Raw genomic sequence first — 25,610 nt, 5'->3', positions numbered from 1 at the left:
TTTTATTCATCATTTTTTTTCTCTCCTTATTTAATTGTACACATATTCAGCTTTCTTTTCCAGTGTTTTCTGCAATTTGTCAAATTCTTATGTCTTCTCTATTATTAATTAATTATTCAATTAGATGTTTATATGGGACCTGAATTCTAAAGTTAATACCATTAACCATCACCAAAGGTTAATGATAAACGATCTCTAACACAATCTATAGTTCTACCAAAAATGATTTTGAGATGAGTTACGTCTTCTTAATTTTTTATCACAATATATAGATTTTGTTTTTACCAAGATCTATGGCTCGTAAACACGTACAGTCTAAAGGTTATATATATGTATGTATCAAAGAAAAACGTAACAAAAGAACTCTATATATATGAAGCTTTATATATTACTAATAACTATATGATCGTTTATAAAAGGATAACTCTATGATTAAAATTAATAAGAGGTTTGCTTTGGTGCTCCAAAAATAGGCCTTTTTTTTCAATCTCGAATTTTTTTTCCTGCCATCGACGCTCGTGTTCGCTCTGCCTTGCATAGAGAAATTATTTTCTTTCTCCGCTCCCTGAGAGGAGTCTCTTCCTTAGCCACGGCAAGTTTGAACAGGATCAAGGTATGTAATCACTCATTAGAACCCTAACTTTTTCTCTGATTGTGGGAAAATTAATAACATATTGTTTGCTAATCTCGGAATGGTACCGATTCGAAATTAGGAACATTCTTTTTCAATACTAAAACTGTCTATTTTGTTGGTTTGGTCTTGTATGCGCACTTAGGGGTTATTTGGGGTAAAATTCAAACTTTATGCAAGCTTCTAATTGTTGTTGATAAAAATTGGTTAATGTTGTTTATTAACTTCATAGTGGCAATTTTCCGTTTGATCCGCATCACAATATAAAAGTGCCGACAATATTACAGCAAGGATGATGGAGATAGATATTGTGTTCTTGCAAAATTAAATGTCCATTAAGTGAATTATGATGAAAATTTAATGAAAATTTCTGTGCACAGTAATGATAAATAAGGGAATAATCTATGTTTTGCCAAATTATAACAGATTAAGAAACTAAAGTAAATCTTGCTAGGTGCGAGGTTGACCGGCCACTTTGGAATTTTTTGCTAAAACTCTTAAAACATATATCATGCTGACATCCAACAATTAACAATGTTGCTTGCAAGAACCTTAACCTGAAAGTTTCTTTGAAGAATTAGTTTAGTACTTTTGTATTCAAGACTTGAACTCCAACAGTAGGATGTTAAAGGCAATGCCTGACATAATATAAAATAAGCAATTACAGTAAATTCATTACGCCGATTAGTTGCCTCCTTAAACTAAACTGCTGAGTTATTCAAATATAAACATCACCCACGTTCAAAAACTAGTATCAAGACTTCAAGAATTCTTTTATCCCAAGGTTAAGAAATATTCTTAAGAAGTTAGTCTATTGCTATCAATCAAATTAATAAGTAAAAGCACTTTAACTTCAGAATAATAGTTGACCAATTGTGATACAAATTAGGTAGATAAAAACTAGGAGTTAATTAACTGCGCATAGACTCTTGTTGTTTTGCACCTAGAACCCTTGTAGTTTCATAGTCGCAGATAAACTCCGGAGTTAAATTTTTTTGAATCTTTTACCCTTGGTCAAATTTTGGTAGATATCGCCTCTAACTGAATTAGTGGGTCTATCCGAAGGTAAAGGTATAAAAAATATTTAACTTAAGGTCTAATCTCAAACAAGGAAACTACACGGATAGTAAGTTCAAAACAATAATACTACAGGGGACCTATGTGCAATTACCCCTAAGAAAGATGCTAGCAAACATTAATTTCAGGCTAATGAATAAAGTTAACCAATTGAAATAGTAAAAGCTAGATGAATAAAAACTGAAATCATAGTGATATGGAGGAACTCCGAATTAACCAATTGAAATAGTAAAAGCTAGATGAATAAAAACTGAAATCATAGTGATATGGAGGAACTCCGAAATTATACAAGATCAAGAAAGTACCTGTTAATGTTATTTAGCATGAAATTTGTTGTTAAATTTTGGTGGATTAGAAATTTATTTATTTATATATGTAAATAAATTCTAGAAGATGATTTCAGAACCTTGTTTTTAGAACATTGTTCTCTATCAGTGAACAATATTTAATAGGGTTAATATTGTGCTGTATGACTAATTTTTTTACTAATGTCTTATTAAATAATATGCATGCCAGGTGAATCCTGAGGCCCATCCTTAATGGAATACGAGGACATAATTCTGAATTCCTATACCACTGAAAGGCCCATCCTTAATGGAATACGAGGACATAATTCTGAATTCCTATACCACTGAAAATGAATGGTATGAGTTTTATAATTCATATGCCAATTTGAAGGGTTTTAGCATTCGAAGGGATAAAGTGAGATATTTACTATCGCAAATTTGTTTACTTTAAAGAAGGAATTCGCGAAACTAAGCATATGGATAGAACAGATAGAACATATAAAGAACGGGCATTATCTAGATGCAATTGTGATGCATGTCTTGAGATTTTTTTTTTTTTTTTTGATAATGAAACACAGAGATGGTTTGTTTATAGTTTAAGGGATATGCATAATCATGAGCTTGTAGGCCCAGATGAAGTTCCCTCTCTTCGCTCTCAACGAAGAGTTGATGATGTACAAATGGAAGAAATTCATATGGTAGCACAATGTGACATTCTTAAAAATAAAATTATGGATTTTATGGAGTATAGAGACGGAGGTTATGAGAAGGTTGGTTTTATTAAAAATAAAATTATGGATTTTATGGAGTATAGAGACGGAGGTTATGAGAAGGTTGGTTTTATTAGAAAAGATATTTATAATAAGTTAGAGACGGAGGTTATGAGAAGGTTGGTTTTATTAGAAAAGATATTTATAATAAGTGGGGTAAAATATCATGAAGAATAATAGAATAGGGAGATGCACAAACTGTATTGAATATGATGAAACAAAGAAAAAGGAAATATGTAGATTTTTTTTCTATTTGAATAAAACTGACGATGAATGCCATCTTACACATTTGTTTTGGGCTGATTCTCAATCAAGAGTTGACTATGAAGCTTTTGATGATGTTTTATTATTTGACAGTACTTATTGAACAAACAAATATGTCATGCCTTTCATACCATTTATTGGTTTAAACCATCACCGGAGAACATAATATTTAGATGCTGAGTAGTTTGTAATGAAACAACTGAGAGCTACATTTGGTTGTTGAAGGCATTTAAGATGACGATGTGTCAAAAAGAACCTTTGTTTGTCATTACCGATGATGATAGTGCCATGCGTGAAGCTATTATTACAAAGTTTCCAGGCGTAAAGCATTAGCTGTGTTTTTGGCATACAGGAAAAAACTTATATGACAATATAAGAAATCGTTTGGTTAGAGCTGTCTTCCAATACCTTATTTCAAGAAAATATACAGCTGAAGTGTTTGAAAATAAGTGGAAAGAGCTTCTTGCTAATAAGATAGGTAATAAAGAGAAAAAATGGTTACTAAGAATGTATGAAAAAAATATTTATGGGTTGCTACCTACTTACATGGGCATACTTTCTTAGGTCTTAGAAGTACACAACGCAGTGAAAGTATAAATTCTATTCTGCACAAATATCCCAACTATGGCATGACTCTTGTTGATATGATTCATCACTATGATAGATATATTTCAGGTGCTCGTCGAAACGAGGCAGCAGATGACTCTAAAGCCTCCCAATTTATTCCATATCTGAGAACTTGTACAAGAAAATTAGAGTTATATGTTGCTGATGTTTATACACCTGCTATTTTTGATCTAATTCAAATTGACATGCAAAAAGGAAAAAAATATTGTATCGTAGAGCACAACATTGTTGATGGACTTCACGACTTTATTATCACAATTGACTCAAATCCAGAGGTGCGCACAATAGTTTGTTGTAAATAGGAAACTGGAAAGTTAGTTAAGTTAACATGTGAATGCTTACAACTAGAAACAAAAGGAACACCATGCAACCATATGTTTTCCTTAATGGAATATCTAGATCTTACATCATTTCCGGAGTGTTGTATTTGTCCATGGTGGACTAGAAATGTTAAAACTGGATTTGCTTCTGATAGATATGACACAGTGAATGAAGTCTCAGGTCATGCAATTAGAAACCAAAAATTGGTGAAACTAGCAAAACAAGGGTGTTATAAGGTAGCTAAGTCCGAAGATCAATTTTCTGAGCTTATGAATTTTCTTAATAGTAAATTAGCATCATTCAAACTGAAGGAAAATAAATCTGAAGCATATAATGATTATAACTCAGATGATGGAACATGTGAGATAAATGTAGATGAGGATGGAGATACAACAATCATGCTAGATCTCATCTGAGCAAAGACGAAAAGTGCACCTAGAAAAAGATTGAAGGCATACAGTGAAAAACGAAATAACTAGTGACATGTGCAACCAACAAGGTCATAATAATCGGAGCTGTCCAAGTATTTCAGTAAACAACATTGACAAACAAGATGTGAATAACGACACTGAGTAATTCTAATTAGATTATGATCATTATATTTTTGTGCATATTCTCTTATCTAAAATATTAAAAATAATTAAGTTATGTCAATTACAGGCAATATTTCCCATATGAGACGACATGGTCATAAGAAGACTACAACCTGCATTGATATGAAACAACATTATCTTGAAAACTTTACACATTCTAGGTATGTATATTATTGTACATGCTTATGGTTTATCTTTGGTTTGTATGCCTAGAAAAAAGCTAAAGAGTAGAATTACACACAAGCCCTGATAAAAAATTTGTTTCGGTTAATAATTATCTTCTTCTGCATATCTCCTGAACTCATTATATGTTGGCATATTGCATTTCTCTTGAACTCATTACATGTTGGCATACAACATTTCTCCTGAACTCATTACATGTTGGCATACTGCATTTTCTGACTCATGATTTTCCTACATTATTTAAGAATTTCTTTGCGCCAATATCACTTTCTATCTATGCCAATAATTCGCTTATTCTTATTGTAGTATCCTTCTCTTCTTTATTTTGTAAACAGAAATGGGTTTCTATTTTGGGAAAATGTTAAAAATGGACCACAATTGGTAAGTCCTCCTATGCAGTTATTAAAAATGGGACCGTAATTGGCCAATCTTTCTTTGCAGCTAAGGTAGTGTTTGGTTCAATTTCTACAAATTATAGGAAATATTTTCCATCCAAAATATGATTTTCTTGTATTTCTTAAAAAATTATAGAAAAAGTTTTGAGAAGTCAAAAAGTACTATTTTTTTTTTACTTTGCTTGTTTGGTTCAAAACAATAAAATGGCCTATAACTTTACAAAAAATAGCAAGATTTCCTATAATTTGTAAAAATTCAACCAAACACCCCCTAAATATATAGAAAAACGTCAACTTTATAGAAAAGTGTCAATGTGGTGTCAGATTTTTGGGTGATTTCCGCCTATTTTGGGAGGGCATTGATTTCTGTAAATTTTGGTACTTTTTTGTACTTTACAGAAAATATTTCTGTAATTTTTTTTGAACCAAACACATTTTACGAAAATCTACAGAAATTTTTTAATTACAGAATACCATTGTCAGACATTTTGAGAAAACTTTTCTATAAAATTATGCAACCAAACACCCCCTAAAACGTCCTCGATCAACATGACCAAAAACAGATAATATCATATAATCCCCCTAAATAGCTCCAATGGCTCGCTCAGCACCACCTTAATTCAACCCTTGTAGATCCTACGTCGCATACAAATCGTGCTGCTTCCACCATAGCCTCGAAACTCTGCAAACTCGGTGTTCCCACGCGCTCAACTTACTTCTTATAATCCTGCATAAAAACGACCTCCGCGTCCCGCACCACTATCGTACCCCTACACCGATTGCTTTCTGATCTGCGAACATCGCACCATATCCACATTAACTTTCGTATTTCCTGCACCGGGAGGAATCCATCTTCTTGGACTGAGAGTAGATTACACAAGGAGTTCGTTTCTTGAGCCTCGAGAGACATATATTTTGATGATCTTTCGCTCTGGAAACCAACCCCCTCCCTCGATGTTTGGCTTCGTTTCCATTTTTCCATAAAAAGTCTCTCAAGAAATAATATTCTTGAGCCTCGAGAGACATATATTTTGATGAGCATCCCGTACTTGGCTCTCCTTTGTTACTCATCCCTCTCCCACCAATTCCTCTTCTAATGATCAAGTGATATGCTCTGTGTGTGTGTGCGTAAGCCGCTCTTCATTTCTTGACACTCGTGCTGAGGATATCAGGAAAACTTTTGACCTCCCGATCGAAACCCCAACCCACTATCCCGCTTTGTTGCGCACAAAGTCTCTCAAGAAATAATCAAGCAGCCTAAAACAACTCATATATAGTATACGTTGGAATTGAATATCTTTTTTGATTTCCTTTTCCTACGCATTAATGTAACTTTACCAACTCATGACATGATAAGAGCAAGGGCAGCAAGCTCTCTTCAGAGCTCTCAAGGCTGACGTGGCCAATCTTCGCAGATCTACACAAAATTGAAGTAAAAATCGAACCTTTTTGTCTCAAATCGATGAGATCGGCGGCGACGGACTTCAGCTTCGCGGGCGGCTGGTCTGTACTCCGATGGGCGGCGGTGGTTGAGTCTCCGAGGCCGCGGGTTGGGGAGCCAGAGATCCGATGGTCGGCGGTGGTTCAGTCTCTGGGTTCGTGGGTTTTTGAAGACTGGTTTGGGTTGGGGAGAAGAAGAAGAGGCATGGGTTTGGGGGAAAATGAAGAGGTTTTGGTTTGGGGGAAAATTCGTGGACATTTTTCTCTGGGTTCGATGTTTTTGACGATGAATTTTTTTTTATTGTGTTTTATTCGTTGGACTGAGTGAAAAAATGAACGTTTGAGTGAAAAATTTGGTTTAAATACAATAGGTTTAAATATAATTAAAAGTAATGGGTGAAATATTAAAATAGAAGAGGGGTTTTTTTTATATTGTTTGAGCTCCTAACTAGGAGCTTGTTGGAGCTCCATAAAAGAAGGAGTATCTCCCAAGGTATAATTTGTTAATTTTTTATTCTAAAAAGCTTGAGAGCTCTTGAGAGCATGCTGACTAGGACTCCCAACTGGGAGCTTGCTGCACTTGCTCTAAAAGAAATATTCTAACAAACTCCCAATTAGGAGCTTAAATATTTTACCTTTTTGTCACTTTCATGTGACTTCACCACTTTTTTAGGGGAAGTCAAAATTGCATTAAATCTTATGTGGCAACTTTCTTACATCTCACTTTCATAACCACTTACATGAAAACAAACACCTTAATTGTTAAATGAAAGTAACTTTCTCACTTTCATCTTTCACTTGCATGCAAACAAACACCCCCTAAATCTCTAAATTTGTAAGTAGTGTTAGTGGATGATTTTACATTGCAAAGAGCCAATTTACTTCACTTAGCTACCGTTTGGCAAAGGGTTAAGTGAGGGGTTAAGTCTCCTTAACCCCTTCTTAACCCGCCAAACACAAAAAATCTATACATGGGTTAAAGTGAGTTAACCCATCATAATTTGCCAAATATAAAAAATATAGAATGGTTAAGCTAACCCCTCTAGAGGGATTAAAATGAGTTAACTCTTCAAAATGAGGGGTTTACTAATACTCTTATTTAGAAGGATTAAGAGTTAACCCTTCTAATTATAAAGAAATAGTCAAAATCATTGTTATTCTCAAACACTAAATTTGATCACAAGAGCTAAAATAAAACTTATTTAACGGGGCCTTATAGTTTATATGACTTTGCACTTGTATACTCGAAGTATTTTTTAACATTTAAATACCCAATCATTTTTAGAAGTCGCACATTACTACTTACTATTCGTAAGATGTTAGAAATATTATTATTTACTATTTTAAATTAAAAGCACGAGTTTAGAAAAATCTTTCGGTAAACAAAAATACCCTTGAAATTCAAATACTAATCCATTAAGTAAGAATAAGTTGATAAATTAATGAATTCTTATTAGATATACATAGTACGAAGATAGGGATATAGTTTAAAATGAAATGTAAACCTTAATGAAATTATTAAATACTAACTTTACAAATGCATACAAGATGAAGGGTGTATATGCAAAAACCAAATAAATCAACAAGACAAATAATGTCTGTCCCAAATGTCGAACCTAGGAACAACGCAAACCTACAAATGTACATAATATGGATGAGATATTTGCAAAAACTACCAAACAAATTAAAGAGACGAGTCGTTCTCAAAATTATAAAAAAAGAAAAATTAAAATAAATGACTGTGATCTAAGGACATAACATGGCGATCTCTCACCGACTAAACTTCAAGTAATTCACGGTACTGCATAATTAGTTTTAAAGTTTAATTATACTATTATTATTTAAATAGAACTCTATTTATAATTGTTATTCTCTCACATGCAATATCACATGCCAATATATAAAAGTTAAGAAATTACAATAATTTTCATAGCACTTTTATCTCATTCTATAAATATAAATATGCGCCTTTGTTATTTTCTTCTTATTAGATTAGATTGGATTATTTTAAAGTAATTAATTATATTGCGTTTTTAATAATTTTTCATATTAAGAAATAACAATAACTTTCACAATACTTTCATCTATTTTCTTCTTATTAGATTAGATTAGATTATTTTAAAGCAATTAATTATATCGTATGTTTGATCTTTTTTTATATCAGAAATTGCAACAATTTTCATAATACTTTCACCTCCTTCAATAGATATGTGCCTTTGTTATTTTCTTCTTATTAGATTAGATTATTAGATTAGATTGTTTAAATTATGAAATTGCAATAATTTTTACATTACTTTCATTTATTTTTTCTTATTAGGTTAGATTAGATTATTTTAAAGCAATTAATTATATTGTATATTTTATTTTTTTAGATCACAAAGTTTAATTATACTATTATTATTTAAATAGATATTATTTGTATAAAAGTCAAACAGAATCTCACACTTATTTTAGATCTCAATGCCAATTGTAATACTTACATATTAGTGTTTGTTAAAATAAATTTTATGCATGGGCTTAACTTATATGATCCTACTTTAACTGAATTAGATAATTTATTTATTTTTCACCCAAACTCTTCCACAAAGCCAAAAGAGAATAGTGATGTTATAGCTATATATATCCACAGGACTACATATATCTTAAAAATGAACGAAGAAAACCACACAAATAAAAACCATATTAATTACCCCACACGCTCACTGTTTTCAAAACCACCTTCTCCATCTCCATCTATAATATATCGACATACCCAAATTAAGTTGTTGGAGTTTCCCCTTCATCAACTACATCATTGATCAATCCTTCTTTTTTCTTTGTACTTAAATTGTATAACATTCATTGCGACGAGGACTCATCTGGGTCCTCTGCCTGCCTTGAATGTCCAATAAAAAAGAATGTGCTAGGCCTTGTAGTTAGTTAATAATGAGATCATATCATTATAAATAAATTAAGTAAAGATTAATAATTCTTAAGAATGTACTGCGCTCTCCTAGCTTTCACTGCAAACTTGTTAGTTGGTTATTCTTGACCCCAAGATATTTTCAAAATTAATCTTGAGGGCTGCTTGCATTAAAAAAATTCTGTCAGAGAGCACATACAGTTTGTTTTATAGTTTAAGATTGTCAACACATTTTGTCTCCGATGCATAGCAATTATGAGTAATAACATAATTTGATTGATCTAAGTATATCCTAATATATTTCTGGACTCTTGTCTTGTCTTTTGCTCTTTATTACATATCAATCTAATATCACAATTGATATAGATGATGAAGACACTGCTGTAGAATTGCCTAAGAAAAAGATAAAGGTGTAGAATGATTAATCTCGGCTCAATTAAATATGAACAAAGAAGGAACAAAGGATAATATTTTTTGAATATTTTATAGTTGAACTTAAACTTTTGAGTAAAATTAGGAATCTTCAGAATGGATTTTGATGCAAAATTTTTAATATGCTTATGTGAATGATTTTGTCATATAAAATTATACTAGAGTCACCAGAAATGTTTAGTATTTATTTTTTTTTTTTTAAGTCTATCAGTAATTAAGATATCTTACAGCCATGTGAAAAAGTATGTACTTTGGTGCTGAGCTTATACAAACCATCTTAATATTAAGTATTTGGTTATATTTTATTAACACATCAACAATACATTATTGTATTTTTTTTTCAAATTTAACACTACATTTAATGACTAAGATAAACAAATTGGAGATCGATGATTTGATTCGATAAACAAGTATGTTACATGAAGTTTGATATATACAAATTTTAAAAAAAAAATAATGTTGTGTATGAAGTATATAAAAGTATATTGATCCCAGTTTTACACGCAAATCTATTTCATAAATTTTTTAAAAAAATTTAAATAAAATTTATTGCAAATGTAATAATCCATGTATAAAGATTAACTCAAGAAGAATCTATTAATTTATAGCAAGAAAATAAACAATAATAATAATAATTTTGATATCTAACCACGTGCATTGCACGTGCACAAGAACTAGTACTATTAAATGTGGGAGTAAAAACTAACTTCAGAGAAAACTATAAGTGGTAATAAATAGGTTTTTTCAATTGCCAATTTTAGGTGTGAGATTGACCAATTTTTATTACATGCAAATCACATCGAAGTTTTTAACATTTACTAATAATATTTATATGTTTTACCAAAAGAAGGTAGTAATGTGTTATTCATAAAAACAATGAGGTATTTTCATATCTAAAAAATTACTTATGATATAAAAACAATGAGATGTTTTCATATCTAAAATAAATATATCCACGTGCATCATACATGCATTGTACTTCCCCTAAAAACAAACACTAGTTTGAGCTAAGTTGGTCCAAATGTTAACCCGTGCAAAAACAAACAATGGACTGGACTAAAATAATCTCAAGATGACATAGTTCCAATACTATTATCCGGGAGTTATAATACACCTTAGTCTGGGGATAAAAAAACAAATGCGGCCTTATAGAGTTGGAAGACATTTAAGTATGAGATTGGGGTTAGGGGACCAATATAAGAAAAATCTTCTCTTTTTTCTACAAAAGACAACAAGATTGATGAGCGGATCCATAAATACCGCATCAGAGTATTATACTACGCAGGGATCGCCATGGAACGCACCCCGACCCCCAACAAATAAAAAAAAGAAAGAAAGAAAAGAAAAGAAAAACGAAAGAGAAAATGCTTCACAATGTTCCTCTGACCTCAAGTCACAACTAATACGAATGAAATTTCTCGTCGCGCTCATCTCCAAGTAACATTTTCGCAATTATCACTTACAATATCAATAGAAATTTCAGCGGAACAATTTCGGGGAACCTATGTATCGTACAAACTACAAAATAATAATCATTCAGCTTATAATATATATAAAAAATGAAGAAGAATTTGGATCATCAATTCAAGGAAGGAATTACAAATAATCAGTTTGAACTGTCAATTCTTGTATGCCTAGGTCGTGGTACAATCCATGCACGTAGTGAAGAATTGGGTAATCGTCCACTCCTTTTTTGACCTGGTCCAAATAAAAGTTGATGATCAATGATGGATTCTCTCAATAATTCAAAACGAAAAGATTAAAAATGCAACAACAGTAATATATTGGTCTATATAAATTATAAAATATGTAAGTGGTTTCACAAAAATTTCTTGAACACTGTCAGATATACACTTGCATGAGCACAAACAAACCAGTGACAGGACATACTTCGGTTAGAATTTTTTTTTTCCCCCTTCTTTTTCTTGCTGCCAGATGCAGCTAAAGGAGAGAACCTTAAATTTCTAAAAGTTTATGTGGCGCCAGATACAACCGAAAATACCTCTATTATGATCCTTTAACACTTTACCTGTATTGATACTGAACCAATAGCATGACCAGGTACCACTTCCCAAAACCGTGCTTGAGAAACTTCACAAACATCCTCCAACGAAGTTATCTATCAGAAAGTAATACCGTTAGTTAAATCAAAGAACTATAAGATGTGAACCTAAAACTACAAACAGAAAAAGTTTAGGGGCAAAGAACGTACTTGTCTATGGCATTTGCTTAAGGCAGAATAGGGTATGCTGGCTGGAGACATTTGAAGCAAAATGCTTCCTGTTGATAGAAAGAGTGGTTTGATTACCATTAGCACAGCAACCGAAACCAATCCCAAGCACAAAACCTCAGCATTCTCAACCCTGGTAGAGGAAATTAAGATGTAAACAACAAGCGCAGAAAACCAAAAGTAGAGAAAAGAGAAGTTTCTGAAAATAATAGCAAGTTCAAGGTGCATATTCTTTTACCCTAGACTCAGAAACCATGATGCCAAGATCAAACCTGCACTGAGATGTATTTCATAGAGAATTTAGTAGAAATTCCGACAGTGGGATAAAAGAGGGACCATGGTTTATGACATGCATACCAAAAAAAAATCCTTCCTAATGATGAATATTTTGTACCTCCTTATAGAATCTGCAAGTACATGTAAGCAGATGGAGTGGTGGTTCATATCTTCAGCTTTTCTGTAAACTGCTATAACAAGATAAATCAGCCTAGTACACAGTGAGTAGTGACATTCCTTGTAGGAAATTTTATTTGATTGAACATACCAATATTAACACGGGCATAGCTTCGAAAGAACCAAACCCCAAGTAAGTTCACCAGAAGGTTGGTGACAGCTGAAACAATCAGGTAATGCCTGTAACAAGTTAAATACTTAGCCTTTGAATAAGTTATAGAAGATCTATTTTAATAAAACATACTAAAGTTTGTATTGCTCAAGCACAACGGCAACATAAAACCTCATTGGCAAGCTTACTTAACTCAGAAAAGGTCATTCATAATGCAAAATCAGATCGCATTCAAGACGTGGCCTCTAGAAAGATAATTATTGTGTTCTCATATTTCCATTTCTGGTTTGAGCAATAGTCTTGTTCTCCTATTTTTCTAGGCAGTGATGGGTTTTGGAGGGCTGAGAAAATAAACTGATGTTGAAGGTTGTTAAAAGGAAATCCACTTTCTTTTTCAGCTTTTCTGTAAACTGCTATAACAAGATAAATCAGCCTAGTACACAGTGAGTAGTGACATTCCTTGTAGGAAATTTTATTTGATTGAACATACCAATATTAACACGGGCATAGCTTCGAAAGAACCAAACCCCAAGTAAGTTCACCAGAAGGTTGGTGACAGCTGAAACAATCAGGTAATGCCTGTAACAAGTTAAATACTTAGCCTTTGAATAAGTTATAGAAGATCTATTTTAATAAAACATACTAAAGTTTGTATTGCTCAAGCACAACGAGACGGCTGAGAAAATATGGCAAGCTTACTTAACTCAGAAAAGGTCATTCATAACGCAAAATCAGATCGCATTCAAGATGTGGCCTCTAGAAAGATAATTATCGTGTTCCCATATTTCCATTTCTGGTTTGAGCAATAGTCTTGTTCTCCTATTTTTCTAGGCAGTGATGGGTTTCGGAGGGCTGAGAAAATAAACTGATGTTGAAGGTTGTTAAAAGGAAACCCACTTTCTTTATCGCATGAATTGCTTCATCCGAAGCTAGTTTGCCAAATTTGTGACTAGTGTGAAACTAGGGACCATTTCATGGGTTCTCAAGTATTTTAGACGTTCAAGCAAGGCGAGAAATTCAACCAAATTCAGTTAATGGACCACACTGTTGAAACGGGCTATGAAGCATGTTATTACGAGCCTCTTGTAGATTATTTTATGTGCAATCACTTTGTATACAACATGCACATGAAGCAAACATATAGTTAGACAGATTGAGTTACATTAATACGACATTGTTCAAATATTTTAGACGGCTGAGAAAATATGGCAAGCTTACTTAACTCAAAAAAGGTCATTCATAACGCAAAATCAGATCGCATTCAAAATGTGGCCTCTAGAAAGATAATTATCGTGTTCCCATATTTCCATTTCTGGTTTGAGCAATAGTCTTGTTCTCCTATTTTTCTAGGCAGTGATGGGTTTTGGAGGGCTGAGAAAATAAACTGATGTTGAAGGTTGTTAAAAGGAAATCCACTTTCTTTATCGCATGAATTGCTTCATCCGAAGCTAGTTTGCCAAATTTGTGACTAGTGTGAAACTAGGGACCATTTCATGGGTTCGCAAGTATTTTAGACGTTCAAGCAAGGCGAGAAATTCAACCAAATTCAGTTAATGGACCACACTGTTGAAACGGGCTATGAAGCATGTTATTACAAGCCTCTTGTAGATTATTTTATGTGCAATCACTTTGTATACAACATGCACATGAAGCAAACATATAGTTAGACAGATTGAGTTACATTAATACGACATTGTTCAAACATTTTAGACGGCTGAGAAAATATGGCAAGCTTACTTAACTCAGAAAAGGTCATTCATAACGCAAAATCAGATCGCATTCAAGATGTGGCCTCTAGAAAGATAATTATTGTGTTCCCATATTTCCATTTCTGGTTTGAGCAATAGTCTTGTTCTCCTATTTTTCTAGACAGTGGTGGGTTTTGGAGGGCTGAGAAAATAAACTGATGTTGAAGGTTGTTAAAAGGAAATCCACTTTCTTTATCGCATAAATTGCTTCATCCGAAGCTAGTTTGCCAAATTTGTGACTAGTGTGAAACTAGGGACCATTTCATGGGTTCCCAAGTATTTTAGACGTTCAAGCAAGGCGAGAAATTCAACCAAATTCAGTTAATGGACCACACTGTTGAAACGGGCTATGAAGCATGTTATTACGAGCCTCTTGTAGATTATTTTATGTGCAATCACTTTGTATACAACATGCACATGAAGCAAACATATAGTTAGACAGATTGAGTTACATTAATACGACATTGTTCAAACATTTTAGACGGCTGAGAAAATATGGCAAGCTTACTTAACTCAGAAAAGGTCATTCATAACGCAAAATCAGATCGCATTCAATATGTGGCCTCTAGAAAGATAATTATCGTGTTCCCATATTTCTATTTCTAGTTTGAGCAATAGTCTTGTTCTCCAATTTTTCTAGGCAGTGATGGGTTTTGGAGGGCTGAGAAAATAATTTGATGTTGAAGGTTGTTAAAAGGAAACCCATTTTTTTATCGCATGAATTGCTTCATCCGAAGCTAGTTTGCCAAATTTGTGACTAGTGTGAAACTAGGGACCATTTCATGGGTTCGCAAGTATTTTAGACGTTCAAGCAAGGCGAGAAATTCAACCAAATTCAGTTAATGGACCACACTGTTGAAACGGGCTATGAAGCATGTTATTACGAGCCTCTTGTAGATTATTTTATGTGCAATCACTTTGTATACAACATGCACATGAAGCAAACATATAGTTAGACAGATTGAGTTACATTAATACGACATTGTTCAAACATTTTAGACGGCTGAGAAAATATGGCAAGCTTACTTAACTCAGAAAAGGTCATTCATAACGCAAAATCAGATCGCATTAAAGATGTGGCCTCTAGAAAGATAATTATCGTGTTCCCATATTTCCATTTCTGGTTTGAGCAATAGTCTTGTTCTCCTATTTTTCTAGGCAGTGATGGGTTTTGGAGGGCTGAGAAAATAAACTGATGTTGAAGGTTGTTAAAAAGAAATCCACTTTCTTTATCGCATGAATTGCTTCACCCGAAGTTAGTTTGACAAATTTGTGACTAGTGTGAAACTAGGGACCATTTCATAGGTTCCCAAGTATTTTAGACGTTCAAGCAAGGCGAGAAATTCAACCAAATTCAGTTAATGGACCACACTGTTGAAACGGGCTATGAAGCATGTTATTACAAGCCTCTTGTAGATTATTTTATGTGCAATCACTTTGTATACAACATGCACATGAAGCAAACATATAGTTAGACAGATTGAGTTACATTAATACGACATTGTTCAAACAAATAGGAACAAAAGAAAACCATATGGCCGCTAAATAACTTTAAACTTACTTATGTTCTGATTCATCTTGTATATATGCATGTAGTGCTTCTACTGCCAAGGAGAATGACATAAACACCAGAAACAGCTGTCTAAACAGGACAGAAACATGATCATGTGTTAGCCGTTATAACAGTAACAAATAAAAATGGCTATGAAAATAGCTAGAGCCTCCCCCTCCCCCTTAAATTATGGAACCAATTAAACTAACTGACATGAGCAACAGGAAGTACTTACAGCATTTGTGAAAGCAGCCAATACTTCTAACCTTTTGTATCTGTAGAGTTAATAAGAAAATTACTTCTCTTGCCTGGAACAATAAGGTACTTCTAGAACAGCATGTTGTTTTCTAAAAGCGCTATTACTACATAACAAATAGGAAGCATTACCAAGAAGGTCACATTTAACTAATGAACTAATAAAGGGTTACTAAAACAACATTAACTAGCAAAAGTTAGAGATTACAAAAAAAAAAAGAAATAACCAAAGACAATGTAGTAATATGTATTTACAGATCCAATTTGTCAGTTTCAGAATGTTAAAAATGAACTGGTAACTAAATTTTAGGAAAGAAAAATTCTATCAGTGGTTCTAAATAAATACAAAAGAGCGCACAAATTTTACTTACAAGCTGAAATAGTACATAAACTAGGTATTAAGTTACAATATGTTATGCGGAAACTATATATACTTCTAAAGAATGTAATAATTCTTTAACACAGTAAAGCAACAGAATCTCAAACTACAGCCGTGCATGAAAGGTCCTTTTTTGCTAGAATATGCATAGATGTCAACATAAGCAGCACCAAAAAAATACAGTGATATACTGAAAAGGATCATCCATTTGTTCCCTTACTCGAGAGGAGAAATCATTCCCCAATTCGCTCAAGTTGGTTTCCATAATTCAGAAATAATCTAAGCATTAAAAGTTTTACACCTTGCACAAATGCGAAGTGTACATATAGATATACCTGATACAAGTTTGGGCTCAATTTCTCACCTTAAGCAAAGTAGGAAAGGATTCTCCAGAGAAAAACGTAAGAAAGAAATAACTAGCAAGAGGAGGAAAGGACTCTCCAAAGAAAAAATGTAAGAAAGAAATAACTAGCAAGAGTATTTCAATAGTCAAGGAAGCAAATTCTTAACTCCGGTATTCATCTTGTACTTTTCCTTGAATGCAGATTGTTACACATGGTATTCCTCTCTATCTATTGGGACTCTCAACTCCCTAATCTCCACAGAGTAGAATTTCAGCTTTCACAGGATCACATCAATTAACCTTCAGAGATGCATTAAATCCCTTGAAATTGGGGATGGTAAAACTCACTTTGGGTTGTTACACATACATACTACTTAAGCGGTCAACCCTTTCCTGCACGAAGCAACCTGCTTGCCCGCAGGTGATCTTACCAAACTAGAAGTTTATTTGTATGTGTGAATGTTTATTTGTATGAATGAACCATGCTGATGAGAATCTTTCTCTGCAAGGTGCCATGTTCAACTACAATTGGAAACTCATATAATGAACACTCTTACAGCCAATTGGTCAGAATGAACCAGTAATTCTTGCTCCTATCAGGAAAATCGGCAATGGTTAATTGATTACAAGAAATTTCAGTTGTGGTAAACGACTTCTTTCCTCATCATTGTCAATCAATCAATGCTTACTCAACTATGTTTATAGACGGCTCTCCTGACATTAAGTTATTCATAATCTCAAGTACCAAATACATTATAAGAAAGAAGTGAAATACTGGGCATTACTGGCTTTTACTAATTGGACTTAAGAAGAATTCAAGTACATGTACAAGCCTCTTTAATATATGTATTCAAGTTATAGTTGCAATGCCCTGAATAAGGACTTCCCAAAAGGTAAATATCATATACTTCCTTCTACCCAATCACACTTTTACCATGAGGGTAAACAGTTACAGGCTCAATAAGATAAAGTAATATGCTAGACAAATTAGAATCTAACAACTAATAACTTACCCATAAGTGTAAACTCCATCAGGCTTCTTCCGAGAAGCGGCCATCGCAAACAGTGAAAATGTTAAAAGCCCACAACCAAATGTCAAATGGAAGGCATCAGACACCAAACCTAACATAAAGCATATCAAATTAAATTAAACAACACCATTCTATCAATTTCATACAAAAAGTGAAAAGTTCGATATTCTATGAGAAGGTTTTTTCCCGTTCTTAATTTTAAAGCCATCCTTCGACCCTTATTTATTTTTACATAAACCTAAAATCATTCATACACCCAAATCACCCAACTTGATTTATTTTCAAACCCAAAATCTATGTTAATCTGCTACGAAGTATGGTAAAATGCTATTTAAACTGTTATAGTATTTGTTAAACTGCTATAACATATGTTATCAATTGTTGTTGTATGAATAATTTTAAAACCGTACGAGTTTAAAAATAATTCACTGTTTCGAACTACTACTTCCCGAACAATTTTTCAAAATCGACCCATTTAGTTTTTTATTTTTCAAAATCGACCGTTTTTTCTTTTATTTATCAAAACCGACCGGATTTTGTGATTAGCAGGTTAATCACTATCCTAAATAGTCGGGGTTGCCAACCCCGACTATTTAGGAGGGTGTTAAACCCTAATTAAAGGCCTTAATTAGGGTTTAACACCCTCCTAAATAGTCGGGGTTGGCAACCCGACTATTTAGGATAGTGATTAACCTCCTAATCACAAAATCCGGTCTGTTTTGATAAATAAAAGAAAAAACGGTCGATTTTGAAAAATAAAAATCCGAATGAGTCTGTTTTGAAAATTTATTCACTACTTCCCTAAAGCGCCCTAAAAATCCTCACCTACGCGCCCAGTAAAGAGCCCAATAGCCAACTCTGTCGTCGAGTATGCCACGTTCAGCGAAATCAGCAGCGCCAATCTCTTCATCGATCGATTCCCAGACCTCACGGCTCTAGCCATCGTCACCACCAAACCAAAAACCGAAAACTTCATCTCGCCACCGCTCTCCGCTCCCAAGCTCGGCTTCTCGTATCCTTTCCAAGAATCATCGATAATGATGCTCGAGTCGCTTCTCGAGAGATTCGGCCTGAACGAGTTGCTCCTCTGAACCGAGATCGGCGATTGGGGATCGGGGTGTCGGAACGAGGGATTGCGAGAGAAGGCGACGCGGCGATCGTTGACGCTGAGGCCGTAGTCTCCTCCGTTCCAATGACGGTGGTTGGAGGAGGAGGTTTTGGGGGGCGGGAATTTGGGGGTGGATCCTGATCCGTTGGATTCCATGGAGCTTGGATCTGAGATTTCTAGGGTTTGGGGATGATGAAACCCTAGGGTTTTAGAGGAGATTCTTAAGATCGAAGAGCATCGGAGATTTTGGGATCTTTTCCATTGTGAGGAAGTGACGAGGGAAATGAGACAAAAGAGTTTCGGTCTCCGTTCGCTTCTTCGTTCCTCGTGGGTTTATTTGAGATATTGCTCAAATCTAGGGGCTTTTCTCCCTTACCCCCTTACATCTTTAGTACGTCGGATCAGTCCCTCAAATAGTTGAGATTGCTATTAGGTACCCCTATTTATTACAAGTAGTTCAATATTAGGCTCAGTTTCTCCTCTGCTACTAGGTAGTAGGTGCAAAGATGAAAGGTTTCAAACTAGATTTTTTTTATTTTCATTGATAAACCCTCACAAAGAACATCGTAAATTGTGAATGGTGTACATCTATTTGCAAGCCGAGACAGATTTTTTTTTTTTAATCTACTCATTATCATTATCATCTGCACCCACTACCATGAACGAAGCTATCAGTTTGCAAACAAAATTTTAGTTCTCATCTTCGATTTTTACAAGAAAGTTTCGTATAAAAGGTTACACAGCAATGCAGACAGCAGACAGTGAAATAAAAAGCTTTTCCCTTGCAGCAATATCAAAGGGCTGCTAGCAAGTGTCAAAGAAAGCAGTCAAATTAAGTAAGAATTTCCACAAATATTATTACTCCATCATATAAACTGAGAGCTTTTAAAGCCAACATATCACCTCTCTAAAAACCGAGACAAAACATCTTAATTGAATCTAAGAACATGAAAGTCAAGACAGTAAGAGAGTTGAGATTCGATACTGTATCCTCAACCAGCTTGGTCTCCAATTTGGAAAAGATAAACAGATAAAATAGCAGGAAAAATAAAAAAGACAAAATTAAACGAAGATTTGTGGTCATTGCAATATTAGAATTTGCGGTTAGCCAGACCCAGGTCCCTTAGCTCCCAAAGCGGCTTGCTTTCACTTTCAACGTCTTTCTTTATTGCTCCTTGCATCCTTCCAATTACAAAGAACTGAAACGAGGGGGGAAAAACCGAATGCATGTCATTCACCAATGCAATCCGCAAAGCAAATATGTTTAGAACAAGGAACGGCAGCAAACCTGAAATGCTAGGATGAGCGGTATGAAAAACTTTCCTCTGTTGTTAGGATTAGGACCATCAATTAACTTCTGATCAACTGTGATAGATTTGCCGCCATTTATGGTAACATCGGTAATTGTTTGCACTAAGTTTGGGATCCATGTAGTGCCATTAGGAAGAATCTGTATTTTAGGCAATCCATGTTCTTAATAACTTCCAAGTGAACTCAAAAATAGGACGGCACAGAGGATAGAACTGTAGAATTACCTTTTCCCCTTCTTCGTTTGTGTTGCATCTCCCGCTATTCTCAACTAAGGTGACTGGAATGGCCTTGTCCTGACACAGGCAAAAGTGATTGCAAATTAGATGTATTGCAATTTATAGATATCAGTGCAATTTAGACACCAATGATTTGCACCAGATAAACAAACATGTTCAAGACATATTAATCCCAGACCAAATGGTCTAATTGGATATTAGTCCCAAGAAAATCTGAATTAATCTTGTGGGAGCAATTAACTAGTCCTACTATATTTTCCTGCCAAACTAACTATAGCGAGAAGGTAAGGATTGTTGTAAAATAACATTCATCCAAGCATAGTCTTCCTATGCAATTTGCGAGGAAACGGAACTTAACCCAACATCTACTCATTCTCTCCATGACTGCTCTTCAGTGAACCTCTAAACACATCAGACAAAATGAGACCAGTGAAAGTTTTAGGAGGCAATACACTTGATGGGGGATTCAGGTTTTGATCATCCCTTCCACCAAATTGACCCATTTCCTCTCACTTCTCCAACAATCACCGCAGAACTTGTTAACTCTGTTGTTTTTGAAGGTTCCTCTTTGTCGTTTCTCTCTAAAGTCCTACTACAAAGTGTGGTTTCTCTCTAGAGTCATACTACAAAGTTCACTACTTTTGTACTTTCACAAACAAAATAGTGGGGTCTATGGTGCCTCACAAATTTTCTGAACAATTTCCAAGAAAAAAACTACACATCTGTTAGTGGTAGTACAAAAGTAGTACACAACTTGTAGTACAATTATCATTTCCTTCTCTTTATTAGAGACTCCCACATCGATATTGTGACTATGGTCATAGACATTCTCACTAGGACAAATCTTTGAAATAGATCACTTTTAAAACTTAATTAGCAACATAGACCAACTTTTAGTCAAAGTTGACATATTTTGCTAATTAAATATTTTCTTGGTTTATTTTTCTAATTAAAAATTTTCTTGGCTTATTTTAAAAAAATCATAGAAATTTCTATTATATATATATATATATATATCAATATAGGACAAATCTTTGAAATAGACCACTTCTAAAACTTAATTAGCAAAATAAACCCAAAAAAAAACATAATCAGCAAAATAGACCAACTTTTAGTCAAAGTTGACCTATTTTGCTAATTAAATATTTTCTTGGTTTATTTTTCTAATTAAATGTTTTCTTGGCTTATTTGAAAAAAATCACAATACTTTCTATTTATTATTATATATATGTATCCTCTTGTTTTATTAACTGCATATTCACCTCGTCATGGTAATTTTTTTATATTGTGGGTGTACACTCTTATTTTTTATTATATTTTTTTCTTATTTGAAGTTAATGTTGGTCTCCCTTTGAATGCATAAAATTCAACTATAGTTATAATTTCAAAATATAGTAATGCCAATGGAAATTCATTTTATTATACTATGCATTTGTTAACTACAACACAAACACTTTGTAGAAGAACAATGCACAACTAGATTTACTACAAGTCTATTTCAGAAATTTACTTTTCACAATTAAATAGAAAATTATAATTGCATCGAATGTAACTTTTCACTATTTATATATATAATCATGTTTATAATTTTTATGAACAAAATAGTTCTAAAATTGATAAAATTTTGAAATAGACCAATTTTGACATTTAATTAGCAAAATAGACCAACTTTTAGCCAGAAATGGTCTATTTTGCTAATTAAATACTTTTTTGGTCTATTGTGCTAATTAAGTGTCAAAAGTGGTCATTTCCAAAGATTTGTCCTACTACTAATTTAATGCTTTCTCTTTTCCATCTAAATCCAGTTCTTATGTTCCTCAAATCCCAATAATTTTTCCTCTGCATAGAGATCTTTTCAGGCTCCCTTGCTTCAGCTTCATAATGGGCGGTGGATTTTCATATTTTAGTTTGTTGTCTTTGCTTTTCAAGGAAGAATTAACACCCACCGAGTTGAAAAGAGTTATTGTCCAAGTCATTCCTACTCTCCTTTTGCTATAGTCAACCCCTAACTTATAGCCCATTTTTCTAACTTCCAATGTTTTTATTTTTTACAAACCAGCCCTTGACTTTTAATTCCGGCTTCTTTCTTAGACCGTCGCTCTAAAACCTCAATGGGATAGTGGGATTGTTTCATATTCTAATTTTTTTTGGGAGGCAAACTCACCTATATGTGAATAGATTAGTTATATCTTTGTTCATTTAGAGATTGTGCCGTCATTAGAATCAATGACGGGCACATTTTTTCAAATGTTCATGGCCATGGTGTAAGAAAGAAGACAAAATAAAAAGTTAAGGGGTGCTTTGAAAAAATTAAAAACATAGGGGTTACTTAGGAAATTGGTTCAAAGTTTGGGGGCTAATTAGACTTTGTTCTCCCCCTTTTCCCTTGGTTGATTAGAAGCAACAGCCACAGAAGCAATTCACATAGTTTAGCAGCATAATAAGGTGTAAGGTATCACTACCAATGATGGGAAGGCATAGGAACAAGTAGACGTGTATTAGTCAAATAATTGCAGACTACAAGATCAATGTACAAAAGGAACTGAGACATAAAAATAATAGGATACGAATTTATACAGTAGTCAGCAAATATTTTGAGAGATCAAATCAAAAGATATAACTATAGAAAGGAAAGCCATATAAGATTTCAAACATTTTACCGTCCTTGCTAACAATTAATTATGAGTGAAGAGGTTATATCTGAATAAAATAAAAATAGACCACATAATTAAAACTTTTGGACTTTTCTACTTAAAAAGTTAGCATTCTACAGTTTACATGGACATTAAGAACATGGGAACTGTAGAGTAGGTAAGTCTACCTTCAGAAGCAACAAACAAAAAATTTGTTGAAGGTTCAACTTGTTGCTTGGAAGGGAATATAAAAGCTTGGCATAAAGGGTATATAAAAGCTTGGCATACAATAAGAAAGACATGCAGAAAAAGTAGGCACAACAACCGGATAGGAAAAGAAGTAGGAAGACATGCAAAGCAAGAATTCCTACTCATGTAAAATGACATTTATGGGTATTTCAGTAGAAATAATAAAAGAGAAGATTGCTAACATCATCTGCATGCATGGTTTCACATGATAAATACTGCATACACTTTCAAGTTCATATTGTTATTTTCTTTCAAGGGAAGAGAATGGAACACCATTATTTTTAAGAATCTTAACTTCAAATGTCAACATATTCTCAAACAAGAGCTACTAGGTCACCTATAAATCCTTATGGAAAATACTTTTCCTCTTGCTTTTTTTTAAGTTAACAACATTGAGCCAATACCATAAAAATGAGCTAAATAGAACTTAAAAGTGAACATATGGCTACAATGTCCCCAAATAGCATACAATTTTCATAAGACACAAAATTCAAACATAAACTGAGGAGATGTCTAGATTTAAAGAGATTTTAGCCTGGAAATGTTTGGTAGAACAAAAAAAAACATACCTTAAACTCTTTCTTTTTAATACCAGCACCCAAACGGACATATTTTAATAATGCTTCAGAACGTTTGGCCAAATAGTCGTCGTAATTTAAGCCATCCGGTGGGGATAATTGAGCATGAGTTAAGACAACCACACCCCTTTCCCATATTCCTCTACCAAGAAAGTCAGTGATTGCTTTAACCACCTGCCTGTCCAGATTATCCACTCTATATGAATCCAGCCGGTCAACATACAGAAGCACATCAATGGTCTTGTCTAAAAGAAACCTGAAATGCCATTAAAATACAAAGTATTTAAGATCAATACTGCCTCAACATCTTTAAACATAACCACGAGAATAAAAAGATTGCTAAACATACAAAAAGATATCAATAGCAAACATCTTTGGCATTGTCTGCACCTCAGAGTTGGATACATTATACTTTATATATCAATTATGTTAGACCTCATTCAAAAACCTTCCTTAGAATAATTCAATTTTGGAGGTTTGGTCCCATGTTGGATGAGCTTAAAACTAGAAGAACACACACAGGTAGTCTTTGCCAGCTATAAAATTGTGCAAAAGATGGCGAGATTTCCATGACCATTGTCCCTCCCGAACCTGAAGGAATCCAGTACGGGTTCAGAAATTTTTTCACAGTGGAACATAAATTTTGTGAAATATTTCATGTAAATCAGGTTGACCCTATTTTGATGGAGAAAGGCTTAGAAAATGGTGATACTAATGATGACGACGACGACAACAACAAAAAAATCATCCAAACAGCTACACAAGGTATCAATCAAAGTATTTTCATACAAACCTTTTTATGAAGTCAAGTGCTTGCTCATTGACATATCCACCTTCCACAATACCAGGAGTGTCAATTACATTCAAAGTGAACCCTGCCCGTGTCCTCGAACACATTATGGGTCTTATCGATTCCGACTGTAAACAACAGCAATAACAACTAAATAAGCAAGTATTAACCAACAAAGAAAACCCACAACCAATAACCGTTATGGGAAACAAAAACAAAAACAAAAACCTGGAACGCGCTAACGTTGGCAACTCTCTCCCCCAGAATAGAATTAACAGTAGAGGACTTGCCAACACCCCCTTTGCCCATCACCAGAATTGTCAGCGTGTTCACTTTCTAAATTTGCCCAAAAAGAAAAAAAAAATCAAATCTTTAGATTTTTAAGCAAGAATAGGCTCCTAGAAACGGATCGCAGCGAGTTGAGATGGAGTCGCGGACCTCGTCCTTCAATTTGCTCAAGATTTCGAGCAGTTTGGTCTGCGTGGCGACCGGGAACTGCTGGATTCCAACCCATTCGCGAGCCAGCGAAGCCATCGTTCCTAAGACCAAAATTCGATGCAGAAATTGAATCAAATTTGAGGAAATCGGGCCGAGATGGTAAAAAAAAGCGTAGAAAAGTTAGAAACCCTAAAGACGAGAAAAACGAAAGAAGGGAGAGAGAGAGAGAGTGGGGGGGGGGG

At 34.0% G+C, this 25,610-nt stretch overlaps 2 protein-coding genes across 2 annotated transcripts; both read right to left on the bottom strand.

The window, feature by feature from the left end:
* Window positions 11,300-19,490, bottom strand: LOC109820945 (metal tolerance protein C2). The gene is made up of 10 exons (XM_020387145.1): window positions 18,851-19,490; window positions 18,008-18,116; window positions 16,253-16,292; window positions 16,027-16,103; window positions 13,208-13,296; window positions 12,547-12,616; window positions 12,391-12,429; window positions 12,135-12,285; window positions 11,952-12,041; window positions 11,300-11,620 (listed from the first exon to the last, which is right to left on the bottom strand). The coding sequence occupies exons 1-10, from the start codon at window positions 19,287-19,289 to the stop codon at window positions 11,519-11,521; spliced, it is 1,206 nt and encodes a 401-aa protein (XP_020242734.1). The 5' UTR covers window positions 19,290-19,490; the 3' UTR covers window positions 11,300-11,518.
* LOC109820936 (translocase of chloroplast 34, chloroplastic-like) lies at window positions 19,966-25,497 on the bottom strand. Its single transcript, XM_020387136.1, has 7 exons — window positions 25,369-25,497; window positions 25,159-25,266; window positions 24,934-25,058; window positions 24,132-24,396; window positions 20,669-20,737; window positions 20,422-20,583; window positions 19,966-20,332 (listed from the first exon to the last, which is right to left on the bottom strand). Exons 1-7 carry the CDS (start codon window positions 25,462-25,464, stop codon window positions 20,225-20,227), a joined length of 933 nt encoding a protein of 310 aa, XP_020242725.1. The 5' UTR covers window positions 25,465-25,497; the 3' UTR covers window positions 19,966-20,224.

Source organism: Asparagus officinalis, chromosome 1 (genome assembly GCF_001876935.1).
Source record: "Asparagus officinalis chromosome 1, Aspof.V1, whole genome shotgun sequence".
In the NCBI taxonomy this organism is placed as follows: Eukaryota; Viridiplantae; Streptophyta; class Magnoliopsida; order Asparagales; family Asparagaceae; genus Asparagus; species Asparagus officinalis.
Note: the sequence above shows the minus strand (reverse complement) of the source record. Positions and strands in the feature narration are given on the sequence as shown.